Source organism: Ursus maritimus, unplaced genomic scaffold (assembly GCF_017311325.1).
Source record: "Ursus maritimus isolate PB19 unplaced genomic scaffold, ASM1731132v1 scaffold_35, whole genome shotgun sequence".
In the NCBI taxonomy this organism is placed as follows: Eukaryota; Metazoa; Chordata; class Mammalia; order Carnivora; family Ursidae; genus Ursus; species Ursus maritimus.
In genome coordinates, this window is record NW_024426119.1 from 9,806,595 (window position 1) to 9,823,255 (window position 16,661).

The 16,661-nt window shown below is 43.0% G+C and overlaps 1 protein-coding gene and 2 long non-coding RNA genes across 4 annotated transcripts in view; 2 read left to right on the forward strand and 1 right to left on the reverse strand.

Moving 5' to 3' along the window:
• Positions 1-244, reverse strand: part of ELL3 (elongation factor for RNA polymerase II 3) — a 3,306-nt gene extending 3,062 nt beyond the window's left edge. The window contains exon 1 of one of the 2 annotated variants that reach the window (XM_040620522.1): positions 8-244. In XM_040620522.1, coding sequence (XP_040476456.1) covers positions 8-139 — 132 coding nt within the window. In that variant the 5' untranslated portion in view covers positions 140-244. The remainder of the gene's footprint in view (positions 1-7) is intronic. The other variant, XM_040620521.1, reaches the window with a different exon arrangement.
• A 124-nt stretch (positions 245-368) lies between these two features.
• On the forward strand, positions 369-16,521 carry LOC103673393. The gene is made up of 4 exons (XR_005831941.1): positions 369-805; positions 897-1,014; positions 8,990-9,063; positions 16,503-16,521. It is a non-coding gene; the product is annotated as an uncharacterized LOC103673393 (long non-coding RNA).
• LOC121100206 lies at positions 11,710-16,045 on the forward strand. The gene is made up of 2 exons (XR_005831942.1): positions 11,710-11,969; positions 15,945-16,045. It is a non-coding gene; the product is annotated as an uncharacterized LOC121100206 (long non-coding RNA).
• Positions 16,522-16,661: the final 140 nt, after the last annotated feature.

Below are 16,661 nucleotides of genomic sequence, written 5' to 3' on the forward strand. Positions count from 1 at the left end.
GCCGCACCTGTTGCCGCCGACACTCTTGCAGCGCCCGAAGCGCCGCGTCGTTCAGCCTGAACATCAGAAAGCTGGTCCCGGCAGCGGGGGTGAAGCAGAGCTGGAGCTTCCCACTCAGAAGCTCCTGGGGTCCCTCCATGGTTGCGAGGTCGAGCGCAAGCAGAACAAGAACCACGGACGAGGGCCACCACCACCACCTCTGCTGTGCAACGCTAGGCGGGCACTCTTGGTAGCCCAGGTCGGCCCCGCCCTCCGCCAGGACCCACCCCCGGCCCCACCCCCAGCCAGCACCACCCCTGAGGCTTTCCAGCAGCGTGCGCGGTGCTTCGCTTTCCCCCAGACTTTTGCGTGGACCCACCCCACGGGTTTCTTGGATGGGCACGCACCGCTTTGGGCTTTCGGAAGGGGCTATCGCAGTTACGGGGGAAAGTCTGCGGCCAACTTTAGAACCCCCACCCCCCGCCAGTTTTGCTTCAGTTTCGCCAGCCAACCTGAACTCGGAGTTGCGGTCTGTAAGCGAAGCTGAACCTGCAACCTCTAGAGGGTTTTAGACGCAGAGGGGCGGGGAGGGCCTGGTTGCTGGGCTGGCTCAGGAGACCGCGCCTCAGAGGCCAAGAGCTCCCAAGCGACCGGAGGACCGCGGACCCGAAGGGGTATTTCTGACGCCAACACCTGGTGCCGCGCTTTCGCTTTTTCCCGCCTGCAGTACTGCTGCGGACCCGAAGACGGTTTCTAACTGAAGCTGGAGAGAAAATCAGGCCCGGTGGGTGTCGCGGGCTGGAGCGGACCCCTCCCACCCCCACCGGTAGGCGGGGATGGGGGGTGTGGGTGGTGGCAGGGGAGTTGCAGAGCAAAGGGAGGATTCAGTCCCAGGTCACTGCTCCTGGCCTATACAGGTGCGACTGGTGTGAAAGGGAGCCGGCCCACTCCCTCACGAGGGCCAAGAAGTGCCACGAAGTTGTGAGACATTCTGGAGGTTCGGATTCTGGCGCATTGAGACCGCAGGAATTTCAGGTCGGCCCTGGTGTCTCCACTTGTCCCTGTTTGGGCATGTTTTCCAAGAGCCCTGAAGTTCTCTTTCCTAGGCAGGATCCCTCTGCTAAATCCCTGGACCTACAAAATTCCAGGTGATCTTAATGCCCTCCACCCCAAATCAAAGTACCTATACATTTGTCAAAACTCATCAGCTAGTACACCTAAAATGTGTATATTTTAATGTATGTAAGTTAGACTTCAATAAAGGTAATTTTAAAAGTCAGTGCAGTAATCTCCAACTCCAACAACAAAAACATTTACCTGTCCATCTCCTTAGGGCTTTCTGCTTCCGCGGGTGACCGTTTGTTAGTTTGATAAACAGTGTGGCAGTAGGTAAAGCTGGTTTCCCAGGGTTCCTTTTCTTCTCAGATGACATCTGTGGACTTCTGTTGGATTTTCCTGGATTTAAACTCAAAGGAGAGCCTAGAATAGTGAAAATTTTCAGAGAAGAGGGAAGGAGCAGTGCTGTAAGAGGAGGCAGATGGGAAAGATATTTGGGGAAGGGAGAAAGGAGGGAGGAATCTAACATATGTTGGGTGTCTATTGTGTGTCAAAATCTTTGCATGTTATTTAATCCCTAAAATAACTTTAGAGTAGGTATTATCACCACATTTTTCATTTATTCAATCAACAAATATTTATTGAGCACTTCCTCTGTATCAGACATTGTACTATATCCTTGGAATACATCAATGAACAGATTTCTTGCTTTGGAGAGATTACATTCTTTTTTTTAAAGTAGGCTCCAGGGCCAGCATGGAGCCTAATAAGGGGCTTGAACTCATGACCCTGAGATCAAGACCTGAGCTGAGATCAAGAGTCAGTCAATTAACTGACTGAGCCACCCATGCGTCCCCTGGAGATCTTATATTCTAGAGGGGAAGGAGACACTATAAACAAACCTAAGAAATAAACATAAGAAATATAGTGTATGTTGGGGTGCCTGGGCGGCTCAGTGGGTTGGGCATCTGCCTTCAGCACAAGTCACGATCACTGGGTTTCTGGATCAAACCCCATGTTGGGTTACCTGCTCAGCAGGGAGTCTGCTTCTCCCTTTCCCTCTGCCTCTCCCCCTGGCTTATGCTCAATCTCTCTCTCTCTCAAATCAATATAATCTAAAAAAAAAAGAAAAGAAAAGAAATATAGTGTATGTTAAAAGGTGATAAGTGCTATAGCTAAAAGAAAAAATAGAGCAAGGTAAGTGGGTTTGGAACTGGAGGAGGAGGAAGTAGAGGAGGATGGAGAGGGCTGACTGTATATTAAGTAAGGTGATAAGAGAAAGCCTTATGGACAAGATGAAATTTGAGCAATGCCCTAAAGGAGGTGAGGGGATTGGCCAAGCCATGCTGTTGGAGGAAATGCTTTTTAGGCAGAGGGACTAGCCACTGCAAACTCTGAGTCAGAAGTGTGCCTGGGGTGTTTAAGGAAAAGTTGAGGCCTGCATAACAGGACCCAAGTGAGTAAGGGGAAGAGTAATAAGAGATGAAGTCAAGAAGTAATGGAGCAGGGGCAGATCAGGTGCTGGAGGGCCTTATGGGCCATTATTAAGGACTTTGGCTTTTACTTTGAGTGAAATGGTGACTCACTGCAAGGTTTTGAGCAGAGGAGTAATACGAAAACACCTCTATTTTCAAAGGATCACTCTAGTTGCTGTGTTAAGTGCAGACTGTAGAGGGACAAGGATAAAAGCAGTATGATCTGTCAGTGGGCTACTGCAATAACTTAAGCTAGAAATGGTGGCGGATTGCACCGGGCAGTAACAGATGAGGTGGGAGAAGGGATAAGGTTCTGAATATTTTTTTTAAAAGATTTTATTTATTTATTTGACAGAGATAGAGACAGCGAGAGAGGGAACACAAGCAGGGGGAGTGGGAGAGGAAGAAGCAGACTCCCAGCAGAGGAGCCCGATGCGGGGCTCGATCCCAGAACGCTGGGATCACGCCCTGAGCCGAAGGCAGACGCTTAACGACTGAGCCACCCAGGCGCCCCAGGTTCTGAATATTTTGAGGGTAGAGCCAACAGAATTTGCTGATGGATTGAATGTGGTATGCGAGAGAGAAATGGCATCAAGGATGACTCTACCATTTTTGGCCAGAACAACTAGAGGGATGAAACTGTCATCAGTTGAGGTAGGGAAGACTACAGGTGGAACAGGGTTAGTTCTGAACATGTTGAGTTGTCTATTAGAATCCGCATGGGGACATGGGGCAGGCAGTTATGTACACAAACTTAGAGATGGTGAAAGATGTCTGGGCTAGAGATTTAGACTTGATAGTACAAAACATATAGATGGTATTTAAAGCTATGAGACTAGATGAGATCACCCAGGAAGATGAAGAATTTAAAGGGTTACACCCTGGGGAACTCCAATCTCTAGAAGGACACCAGGGGAAGAAAAGCAAAGCCAATGGAAAAGAGATGGCCAGTGGGGGAGGAACACCAAGAGAGTGGACGGTCCTGAAAACCAAGCGAAAACAATGTTTCAAGGAGACAGCGATTGATCAACTATGTCACGTGCAGCCAATAGGCCAAGTAAAATGAAGATTAAGAATGGACCACTGTGGGGCGCCTGGGTGGCTCAGTCGTTAAGCGTCTGCCTTCGGCTCAGGTCATGATCCCAGAGTCCTGGGATCGAGCCCCACATCAGGCTCCTCCTCTATGAGCCTGCTTCTTCCTCTCCCACTCCCCCTGCTTGTGTTCCCTCTCTCGCTGGCTGGCTCTCTCTCTGTCAAATAAATAAATAAATAAAGTCTTAAAAAAAAAAAAGAATTGACCACTGTAATGAAAATGTTCTAAAATTGACAGTGATGACGGTTGCACATATCTGTGGATATACTAAATGTCTATCTCAGATCCTCTGCCTATTTTTTAATCAGGTTGTTTGTTTTTTATTTTTGTTGTGCTGTTGAGTTGTTTGAGTTCTTTATATATTCTGGATATTAATCCCTGGTCTGATATATGATTTGCAGAAATCTCCCATTCAGTAGGCTGCCTTTTCATTTTGATGATAATTCTTTCAATGTGTAAAAGCATTGTAGTTTTTTTTTTTAAGATTTTTATTTATTTATTCGACAGAGATAGAGACAGCCAGCGAGAGAGGGAACACAAGCAGGGGGAGTGGGAGAGGAAGAAGCAGGCTCATAGAGGAGGAGCCTGATGTGGGGCTCGATCCCATAACGCCGGGATCACACCCTGAGCCGAAGGCAGACGCTTAACCGCTGTGCCACCCAGGCGCCCCAGAGCATTGTAGTTTGAAGTAATCTTTGTTTTTGTGTTGGTTTCCCCTGCCTTTTAAGTCTGATCCACAAAATTATTGCTCCTTTCCAATTTGGATGCCTTTTATTTCTTTTTCTTGCCTAATTCCTGTGTCTAGGACTTCCAATACTATGTTGAATAAAAATGGCAAGAGCAGGCATCCTTGTCTTGTTCCTGTTCTTAGAGGAAAAGCTTTCAGCTTTCCACCGTTGAGTATGATGTTTACTGTGGGCTTGTTATATATGGCCCTTATATGTTTAGGTACATTCCCTCTAAACCATCTTTGTTGAGAGTTTTTATTATAAATGGATGTTGAATTTTGTCAAATGTCTATTCTGCATCTATAGATATCATGTGATTTTTAGCCTTCATTTTATTTATGTGGTGTATTATGTTGATTGATTTGTGGATGCTGAACTATCTTTGTATCCCTGGAATAAATTCCACTTGAACATGGTATATTATTATTTTAATCCGTTGTTGAATTCAGTTTGCTAATATTTCGTTGAGAATTTTTGCATCTATATTCATCAGTGATATTAGCCTGTAATGTGTATGTGTTCACATGTGTGTGGGGTGGCTTGTTGGTTTTGGTATTGGGGTGATGGTGCCCTCATAAAATGAGTTTGGAGATGTTCCTTCCTCTTTGATTTTTTTGGAGGAGTTTGAAAAGGACAGGTATTAACTTTTTCTTAAATGTTTGGTAAAATTCACCAGTGAAGCCATCTGGTCCTGGACCTCCATTTGTTGGGAGGTTTTTGATTACTGATTCATTCTCCTTATTAGTAATTGGTCTACTCAGACTTTCTATTCCTTCATGATTCAGTTTTGGAAAAGTGTTATGTTTCTAGGAATTTATCCTTTTCTTCTATATCGTCCAACTCATTGGCATATAGTTGTTCATATGATCCTTTGTATTTCTGTGCTGTCAGTTGTAACCTCTCTTTAATTTCTAATTTTATTAGTGCTCTCTCTTTTTTCTTCATTAGTCTAGCTAGAGATTTGTTCATTTTGTTAATCTTTCCAGCTCTTAGTTTCATTATCTTTTCTTTCTCTTTTTCTTTTTTTATAGTTACCTTTACTGGTGTTATTTTTAAATTTTTTTGTTTTGTTTATTTATTTATTTTTGAGAGAAAGAGAGAGAGAGGGAGGTGGGGGGGGCAGAGGGAGAGAGAGAGAATCCCAAGCAGGCTCCACACTCAACTCAGAGCCTGACATGGGGCTCAATCTCAAGACCCGGAGATCATAACCCGAACCGAAATCAAGAGTCAGATGCTCAACTGACTGAGCCACCCAGATGCTCCTCCTTTTCCTTTTTTACTCTTCATTTATTTCTACTCTGATCTTCAGTATTTCCTTCTTTCTACTGACTTTGGGCTTCCTTTGTTCTTTTTCTGTCTCCTTTAGGTGTAAAGTTAAATTGTGTATTTGATATTTTTCTTGTTTCTTGAAGTAAACCTATATGGCTATGATCTTTCCTCTTAGAACCATTTTGCTGCATCTCCCAAATTTTGGTGTGTTGTATTTCTATTTTCATTTATCTCTAGGTATTTTTTTAATTTCTTCTTTGATTTTTTTGATGACCCCTTGGTTGTTCATTAGCATGGTGTTTATTTTTTCTTAAAGATTTTATTTTTAAGTAATCTCTACATCCAACGTGGGGCTCAAACCCACAACCTCGAGATCAAGAGTCCCGTGCACTTAACAATTGAACCAGCCAGGCAACCCATTAGCATGTTTTTTAATCTCCACATTTTAATGGTTTTTCCAGTTTTCTTCTGGTAATTGATTTTTTTTAAAGATTTTATTTATTTATTTGACAGAGATAGAGACAGCCAGCGAGAGAGGGAACACAAGCAGGAGGAGTGGGAGAGGAAGAAGCAGGCTTCCAGCGGAGGAGCCTGATGTGGGGCTCGATCCCAGAACGCTGGGATCACGCCCTGAGCCGAAGGCAGACGCTTAACGACTCAGCCACCCAGGCGCCCCTGGTAATTGATTTCTAGTTTCATACCATGGTAGTCAAAGAAGATGGTTGATGGGGCGCCTGGGTGGCACAGCGGTTAAGCATCTGCCTTCGGCTCAGGGCGTGATCCCGGCATTATGGGATCGAGCCCCACATCAGGCTCTTCTGCTATGAGCCTGCTTCTTCCTCTCCCACTCCCCCTGCTTGTGTTCCCTCTCTCGCTGGCTGTCTCTCTGTCAAATAAATAAAATCTTTAAAAAAAAAAAAAAAGAAGATGGTTGATATGATTTTGGTCTTCTTGAATTTTGTGGCCTAACATGAGATCTATCCTGGAGGATGTTCCATGTGAGAAGAATGCTTATTCTTGCTTTTGGATGGAATATTGTGTATATATCTATTAAATCCATCTGTTCTAGTGTGTTGCTTAAGACCAATGTTTTCTTATTAATTTTCTTCTTGGATAATCTATCCATTGATGTAAGTGGGGTGGTAAAGTCCCTTACTTATTGTATTGCTGTCGATTTCTCTCTTTAGATCCATTAATATTTGCTTTCTATATCTTGGTGCTTCTATGTTGGATGCATTTATAAATGTTATGTCCTCTTGTTGGATTGACCCCTTTATCATTATGTAATGTACTTCTTTGTCTATGATTGCAGTCTTTATTTTATTTTAAAGTTTATTTTGTCTACTGTGAGTATTGCTACCCTGGCTTTTTTTTTTTTTTTTAAGATTTTATTTATTTATTTGACAGAGAGATAGAGCCAGAGAGCACAAGTAGACAAAGTGGCAGGCAGAAGGAGAGGGAGAAGCAGGATCTCTGCTGAGTAGGGAGCCCCATGTGGAGCTCAATCCCAGGACCCTGGGATCATGACCCAAGCTGAAGGCAGATGCTTAACAGACTGAGCCACCCAGGCACCCCCTACCCTGGCTTTTTTTTTTTTTTTAACTTCCATTTACATTTACATTTTGTCACTTTCAGTCTGTGTCCTTACTTCTGAAGAGTCTCTTGTAGACAGCATACAGTTGGATTTTTTTACTTTTTAAAAGATTTATTTATTTGACAGCACAAGCAGGGGGAGCAGCAGGCAGAGGGAGAGGGAGAAGCAGACTCCCCGCTGAGCAGGGGACCCCCCCCCCATGCGGAGCTCGATCCTAGGACTCTGGGATCATGACCTGAGCCAAAGGCAGATGTTTCCCGACTGAGCCACCCAGGCACCCCTGGATTTTGTTTTTTTATCCATTCAGCCACTTTTTAAAAGATTTATTTATTTTAGAGAGGGGGGAGGGGCAGAGGGAGAGAGACTCCAGTGCAGACTCTGCGCTGAGTATAGAGCCTGATGTGGGCTCAATCTCACGACTCCAAGATCACAACCTGAGCTGAAACCAAGAGCCAGACACTTAACTGACTGTTCCACCCAGGTGCTTATCAGCCACTTAAATTTTATTAAGATTTTATTTATTTTATTTATTCGACAGAGAGAGTGCACAAGCAGGGGGAGCAGGAGGGAGAGGGAGAAGAAAGCTCCCCACTGAGCAGAGAGCCCGATGTGGGGCTCTATCCCAGGGCCCTGGGATCACGACCCGAGTGGAAGGCAGACGCTTAACTGACTGCAGAGCAGGGAACCTGATGTGGGGCTCCATCCCAGGACCCTAGGATCATGACCTGAGGCAAAGTCAGAGGCTTAACCAACCGAGCCACCCAGGTGCCCCAGGAGAGAGTGTCTTAAGCAGACTCTGCACTGTGTGTGGAGCCCAGCATGGGGCTCAGTTAACAAGTCTGAGACCACAACCTGAGCCAAAACCAAGAGTCAGACCCTTAACCAACTGCACCACCAAGGTGTCCCTATTATTTTTGTCTTTTAAACATCATGCCTGTTAAATAAGTGACTGATCCACTACATTCACTATGTATCTACTTTTTCCAGGGATTTTTACTTTTGCATATTATCTTTGTTATTAAGTGCCATTTCTTTTCAGTTTAAAGAAGTCCCTTTAACATTTCTTTTAAGACCAGTTTAGTGGTGGTGAACTCCTTTAGCTTTTGCTAATGTCCTTAAGGTTTATCCATGTTGTAGCATGTATCGGAATTTCTTTTTCTTTTTTTTAAAGATTTTATTTATTCATTCAACAGAGAGAGAGAGACAGCCAGTGAGAGAAGGAACACAAGCAGGGGGAGTGGGAGAGGAAGAAGCAGGCTCCCAGCAGAAGAGCCTGACGTGGGGCTCGATCCTGGAACGCCAGGATCACGTCCTGAGCCGAAGGCAGACGCTTAACGACTGAGCCACCCAGGCGCCCAGAGAATTTCTTTTCTTTTTAAGGCAGAATAAGATTCTATTTTCCTTGTCCATTCATCTGTCAGTGGACACTTTGGTTTACTTCCACCTTTTGGCTATTGTGAATTAATGCTGCCATGAAAATGGGTGTACAATATCATGGGTGTATTTTTAAAAATGTACTTAAAAACATTATTCTGAGAAGTCATCTATGGTCTTTGCTAAACTTCCAAAGGAGTCTATGGCACATAAGAATCCCAGTGAGTGGTCTGGCTGGGATTTGAACTCAGGCCAGCTGTCTCTAGAGCCTGTGTTTCTTTCATACTCATAAAGTCATGTCACCTCAGTAGACCATATTTTTCTACATCAGGACAGGTTCTGCATCAAGGTTTATGGAAAAGGGGGAAGAAAACATTTTCTAGATGTGCATGTGCTCCTGTTTCTACAATTATTGTTTTAGGTCTTCTCATCCCCCCGCCCATGCTTCTCAACACCACATGCTTCACACTTGTGAATCCTGTCCAGTGGACACAGGTATGTTTCTCTTCTTCTTACCAGAGTCTGCTGGGCCTGTAGCCCTCTGGCTTTGAGATGTCACTCTGCACAGAGAGGGCTCCGTTTACTGAGAATCATATGTTCTCTGAGGTTACTGATATTGCTGTACTGAGGGTATACTTTAATAGATGACCACAGCAAAAGACCTTGAAACCCTGTCTTAGTCTAACAGGAGGAGGGCCATACATATATTCCAGCAGGGTAGCAGGGAGTAGCCTAGACTGTTATATATTTGCTCCTTGCCTTTGAACTTCTGCCCAAAGTGCTGAGGGAGAACTAGAAAGGGAACACTTGAAGGGAATAGATAAATTGACTGCCACAGTAGAGGTGGTTGACAGAACTATGCAGTAGTTTAGAGTTTTAGTAAGCAAGGAGTAGGCTAGAGGGAGTGGGAAGCAGAGAAGAAAACTGAATTGGGCAGGGGCTGTAGACTATCAGGGAAACTTGCTTATCCCCCTGGTGTCTCTCAAAGCAGAGAAGAAGAAATAGAATTTATGTATGAATAAGGCAAATGTAATTCAGCTGAACCAAGGGAGAAGCAGAGGTATCTGGAGGAGGTGCTGCTCTGAGATACTAGCTTTGCTTACAAGATGTTAATAGAGGTAGGTCAGACAGAGAGGAGGTATTCAGTGGAGGCAAGAAACCATTCAGGAACCGGTGTTCAGGAATGAGACATTATTACCCAACCCGGGAGAAGAAGCTGAAGGTGAAAGTGAAAAGTACCTTAGTTCCCCTCCTAAGCCATTTCCTGGTCCATATTTAGTAGCTTTTCAAGAATGGAGACCTCAGCTGGTCCTGGGTCTCCCAGAAGTTAGAACCTGCTTCCAAGCAAAGCCTCCTCCCCCTATGGAGATAAACTTAGCCATGCTTTTTATGGATTCTTCCCCTTTCCTGTGTATTCTAGTCTGTGGATACGCTCCCAGAAGTTCAAGTTCTAGTTCTTCGTCTCCTTCTCCTTTCTTCTTTCCTCCTACTTCTTCTTCCTCCCCCTCCTCCTCCTTCTTCCTCCTCCTCCTCCTTCTTCCTCCTTTCTTCTTCTTCTCCTTCTTCTTTCTTCTTCTTCTTCCTCCTCCTCCTCCTTCCTCCTTCTTTCTTCTTCTTCTTCCTCTTCCTCCTCCTCCTCCTCCTCTTTCTCCTTTTCTTTTTTTCTTCCTGTCAACACTTTCTTCTCTCAACCCAGATGTATTTCCCACTGGGAGTAGGGGCTAGAGGTGAGGGAGATGCTTCTCTGATAGCTAGTGACATGTAAATGAAGAGTTCCTAAGAAATCAGTACCTAGACTCCTTCTCATTCTACTCTCTCCTCCTAAACTCTTTCGTTTGAAACCATGGTTGGGTTTTTAACTTAGTATTTATTTGTTTTTATGGAAGTTATACATGAACATACAAGTCTATACAAAACAATGTAAAATAGAACTATTATCCCACTTGGTTTCCCACTGCTCAAAGGAGATAACAACTCCTTTAGCTGCTTCTGGCATTTGTTGATTTTTCTAAATATCATGCCATTTCTGGATTTCTAACTTTCTGATATTATCCACTGACTTCTATTTTTAAAATGACTTAACTCTCTCATCCTTCCCATAAAAATGCACGTACTTTCTCTCTCTATCCTCCTAATGTAGTGTTATTTTAGTTAGATCGATATTGAATGTTTATATTTTATGAGTGTGTAAATGTTATTTACCAGCTGTGACAGCTAGTGTACTGTTTACATTTCCTTTCTTGTATGCTTTCCCCCAAATTATCTATTTGGTTTTTTACTTAGTTGCTTATGTACTTATTATCAATTTATTTTCATACTATCTTCTAGAAGTAGAAATCTCTCAATATATTCAAATACAATCAGATAATTTATCGGTTTTATCAGTTCCCTTTTTTTTCTTAGACACATGCCTCCAGAGCCTTTCATCCTCCTGTTCTAATCTGAAATGGTTGCTCTCTAAGCCTGATGCAAAGCTATCCTCCTGGGGTCTCTCTTCACTAGCAGCCTGAGGATTCCCTTTACTTATCTTCTATGCTGGATACTCTTTTTCCTGGATCCTATTATTTTTTCTTGGTTTACTCCTCATTTTGGTAGAGTACACCTTCAATATCTTGTAGAAAAGGGTGCACGGTAGCTAACTCTTTTTAGACTCTGTATGTATTTATTCTATTCTCATACTTAACTGATAGCTTGGCTGGGTGAAAAAATCTAGGTTGTTATTTTTCTTCAAATATTTGGTAATGTTGCTCCATTGTCTTCTGGCTTCCAGTATTGCTGCTGACAAGTCTGAAGTCATTCTGATTCTTCATCCTCTCTATGTGTTCTGTGTTATGTCTTGGAAGCCTTTAGGATCTTCTTTTTGACTCCAGTGTTCTGATATGTGGTGGTGTAGATCTGTTCTCATTCCTTGTGCTGGGCACTCAGTGGGTCCCCTTCATTTTTATTTTACTTTTCTCTCATTCTGAAATTCATATAATTCAGATGTTGGACCTCCTGAATGGATTCTTTAATTTTCTTTTTTTCCCTCTTCTACTGTCCACCACTATCCTTTTTGTCCAATTTTCTGTAATATTTTTTCAACTTTTACCTTCCAACTCTATTTATTTTTTTCTTTCAGCTATCCTAGTTTTAATTTCTAAAAGCTCTTTATTATTCTCTGAATGTTTGTTTTTTACAGCTCCCCTCCTTTTATTCAATATCCTCTTTATCTTTAAGGATACTAATTATAGTTTCCCTCCCATTTTCTCTTGTTCCTGTAATTGCTTCTGTATCCTTGGAGACCTTATTTTCTGTTTTGTTTTGTCCTGATTTTATATTGAGTGTCTTCTCCAATGCTTGATGATCCTTGGGTATCCACTCATCTCTACAAAGAAGGCACTGAAAAGCCGACTAGAAGCTTGGTATGCATGGGGAAGGCTGGTTGCACTTTAAGATAATCTGATTGGATCGTTTCATTATGTGACCCCTTATACGCATCTAATTATTCAAGCTTTCCCCAACTCAGGGCCTTAGCATATGCTGTTTCTGTTGCTTGTGTATTGATTAAAATGTATTTGGCTGAAGTAACAGAAATCTGACTCAAGGCAGCTTACACAAAAAATATGGTTCTCATAGCAGGAAGCTCAGAGGGAGAACATATGTTACAGTTGATATATCCAGTGGCCCAAGGGCATCATCAAGAACCAAGATTCCTTCTACCACTCATTTTGCTTCATCCTAAAGCTGGCCCTTCTAGGTCATAGAAGCCAGGAGTGGTAGGGGTTCTTTACTTCTTTGTTCAAGTCAGTGAGACAGAACACTGTGCATCCCCTCACAATGGAACAAAACCCCTTCCCTTTGGTCCAATCAGGCCAAGTTAGGTCACATGCTAACTCCAGAATCAGTAACAATCACTAGGTGAATACTATGCAAACAATGGCTTAGGTTTGGGCTCCCGAGCCAATCAATATTAAGAGGGATGAGTTTACTTTACTGATTTAGCCATTCTGGACCACCCTTGGAATATAATGTGGAGGTGGAGAATTTCTTAAAGCTGCACTGCTTTTCCTTGATAAGAAAGGATATGTAGAATGTTAGGGATTTAACCATACTGCTGGAACCCTCTTCTACTTTTCCTGCCACTGGCTCCAGGCCTCAGTTTAAATGTCACCACAGAATTGGATCTCTCCTATTAATCTTCATCCTTGAACTTTGTTTCTCTTTTAGCACTTAGTGCTAAGTTGTAATTTTATATTGTTTGGTTTACTTGTGAATTGTCAGTCTCCTCCACTAAAATGTTAACTTCCTGAGGTCAGAGACCATGTCTATTTTGTTCATCACTGAATACTCAGTGCCTGGAAGTATCTGGCACACAATGGATGTACACTTAATATTTGATGAAAAAATGAATGAATTCAGGAATAAATAGTATCTTCCTTTCTCACCGAGTTTCCAAAATATATTTTGAAGCTGCACACTGCCATTTCTGCTGCCACCATTTCACTTCAAATAGCTATTTTCTCTCCTTTATGTAATGGACATCTTTTGTTTTATCTGTCTACATTTTCCTTTCTTGGGGAACGAACTCCCTTTCTTTGGTAAACCTGTTCCTTCCCCATACTAATCATGTGTCTCTAGTGGGGCTATTTATATCCTGCCATTATATCCTGCCCCACACCTACCTCCCTACCACAAGGGTAGATACCCAACCTATCAGAGTCCTCTCCTGGAATTTTAAAAACTAAAACAAAAGGAAGAGATTCAGACCCTCTCTCTTGGGCAAGCTATGAGATGTGAGGGCAGGTACCATAGATGGCCATTCCTGCCATGTCAAGGGATCTGGGACTGAGAAGATGAAACAAAGACAAGAGACATGGAGGCATTCCCTGTTACCTTGTGGCTCTTGATGGGCTAGCCTGAGGGAGCAGGGCCTTACCGCCTTCACACATGCTATTACCTCTCCTGAAATGTTCTCCTTGCCTCTCTTCTGTTGGCCTCACTCCTCATCTTTTTGCCTCAGCTCAAATGTCACTTGCTTCACTTCCCTAATCAAAGTTAAAGTCTACAGGTATACTCCCTTCACAGAACTAGCAGTACTATGATTTCTTACCAGGACAGGTAGAAGAACTGTTCACAGACAGTCTTCATTCAGATGATACTGAGACCTGTATTTTTTTTTTTAAAGATTTTATTTATTTATTTATTTGAGGGGGGGGGCATGTGCTGCGGGGGAAGGGCAGAGGGAGAAGGAGAAGCAGGCCCCCTGCTGAGCAGGGAGCTGGACATGGGGCTCTATCCCATGTCCCTGGGATTGTGACCTGAGCCAAAGGTAGATGCTTAACAAACTGAGCCACCCAGGTACCCCTGAGACCTGTTTTGATGGGTAGGTGCTTATGCTGTGTACCCTGTTAAATATTTTGAATATCATCCTTGCATAGAATCTGTTATCTTCTTTCACAGCCAATTTGCATATATATACAAGCTGTTTCCTGTGTACACTATATGTTCTCTCTCTCTCTCTCTCTATATATATATATATACTTTTTTTTTTTTGCTTTTTTTGTCACTGTATACCTAATGTCTAAACGATATTTGGCACATAGTTGGTGCACAACACAGTATGTGTTGAAAGAATGAGTGAATTTTTTTGGCAACTCCTGGAAAAATTAGACTGGAGGGGTGTGGCGAGTCCAGGTCCTGACAGGATTGGAAACAGACTCTTGGTCATGGGGGTAAGGTGGGGTGAGTGGATAAGAGGAGACTGGTTATAAGGCTGTTTTACTCTCTCACCCACCTGAGATGCTGGAGTTGCTAAGGAGGTAGCAGGTGCCAAAGAGAACTTGCTTCCTCATCCTATACTATTTCACTCACAGTGTGGCTTGGTTTTCCCCATGGGGCTGGTTCTGTGGTCTCTTTACATGCAAGGGGACCCAAGTGACTTGGCTCCATTGGGAACCTAAGGCTGGTAAGCCAGATAGCCCAAATTTTGCTTATGAATTGTGGTCAAACTGCTGCTGTAGGTCTGCAGGTGATGTCCCCACCCTTCAAGTCAGTTTCCTCATCATTCCACTTTGTATCTGGGGTCCTTAAATCCTGCCTTACCTCCATCTCTGTTTCAGAGCCTTAGGTCCTCATTCTCTATAATTTATTCCCTCTCAATTTTGTGATGAGTTTAAATGGAGGTATTTTCCCTCCCTCTTGGCTATTGGCCAGCAGCTTCAGTTCTTTACCACATGGGCCTCTCATGAAATGGCAGCTGGCTTCCCCCAGAGCCAGTGATCCAAGAGAGAGAGGAAAGCGAAGCCACAATGTCTTTTATGATTTAGCATCAGAAATGACATATCACGGGCTCCTGGGTGGCTCAGTCGGTTAAGTATCTGCCTTCAGTTCAGGTCATGATCCTGGGGTCCTGGAATGGAGTCTCACCTCGGGCTCCCTGCTCAGTTTCTCCCTCTGCTCCTCCCCCAGCTTGTGCTCTCTCTCTTAAATAAATACAATCTTAAAAAAAAAAAAAGGAAAAAAAGAAGAAGTGGTATATCATCACTTCTGCCATATTCTATTGGTCGCACAGACCAACCTTGATTCACTGTGGCAGAGGACATCACAAAGATATAAACACCAGGAGGGAGGGATCATTGGCGGCCATTTCAAAGACTGGCTTCCTCAGAAGGGTTAGAGGGATTTAGAGAAGGAAAAGGAAGTTTTAGGACTTGGAAGAAGGGAGATGGAGGAGACATTAACTGAATGCCTATTCTGGGCCAAGCCCTTTGTATCTGTATTAATCTCTTACACAACACTAAGGGGTAGAGATTATTCCCATCTTTTACATAAAGGAATTGAAGCATGGAGAAAATAAGTGTCTAAAATCAAATCCAGTAAGTAGCAGAATCAGGATTTGTACTATGTTACGTATGCCACCAATGTTGATCTAGTACATTTAGTATGTACCAAAGGGTGGGACATATGTTTCTTGTGGTATGAGAAGTAATTTAAGGTCGTACAGAGACATAGAATTAAATAACATTGAAAATATATTATTTTTAATCCTCTGTATCAAGAGAAAGCTTCAGTTTCAAAGACTTATGCCTTATTACCTCTCTAAAACTTGTTGAATATCTTTTTAAGAAAGAGAGAGCAGGCCCCAGGCTCAGCATCTTTGACAATATTACTTTGGTAGAATTTGATAATATATTTCATTTGCATTGTATTGACTTTTAAGTTACTTTCTGTTTGTGGTCAGGTGATACTGATTTTAAATTTACTAAAGGATTATGAAGCCTGATTTATAACTTTTATTCAAGTTTTGTATATTTTAAGTAATAGTAGTTCAAGTGATACTTTGGTATGGCAAAAATTGTGAGGATGGCACTGACTGAGGTTTATTGTCTTCCCATCAGATCTATGTTGAAGGGGAAGCTAGTTTGAAGTTCCAGCCTCAACTCCACTCTGTTATGAGCACCAACTGGAGAGAATCACATAATAAACTTTACAAACAGTCCTTTCCTGTGATATTTCCTAAGCATTTCTCCCTTATCCAATGAATTCGTCAGGACTGGTGGGGAGTCTTGTAGACAGATAGTGGAGCTGGGAAGGAGAATGAGTTTAATGCCTACACTTCCTGCCCTATTCAACTGTCTCTTACAAACCAGATGTGGCTGGTGCAGGTAGTATAGTGGGGAAACGTCCAGAGGGAGAAATGGATACAGTATGTGCATTTCCCAGTCTCTTAGTCCCTGATCCAACTCCATAGTCTGTGATTTTGGGGTCCTCGAAAACTTCCAAGCTATTGCATCTTTCCATTTATTATTTCTGTGGGAAACGAACAGGACCAAAGTTTTAGGACACACGGGAGGGATGTGGCTGCTGGTTTCTATGGGAGGGGTTTGCGGTGAGGGTACAATGTGGTTGGAAGGGGGTTTCTGAAAGTTACTTTTTTACCTGATTTTACCTTATAGGTGAACAACTCGTGTCTAAATAGGCGGTTAGTGGAGGATAAATCCTAAGTAACAGGGCCAAGTACTGATAATACGGAAGTCCCAGAGTCCTGATAATACATAACAGACTAAACCATTTCGGCCCCCACGAAACCCCGCCCTCCGCCCCCTACCGTTCCC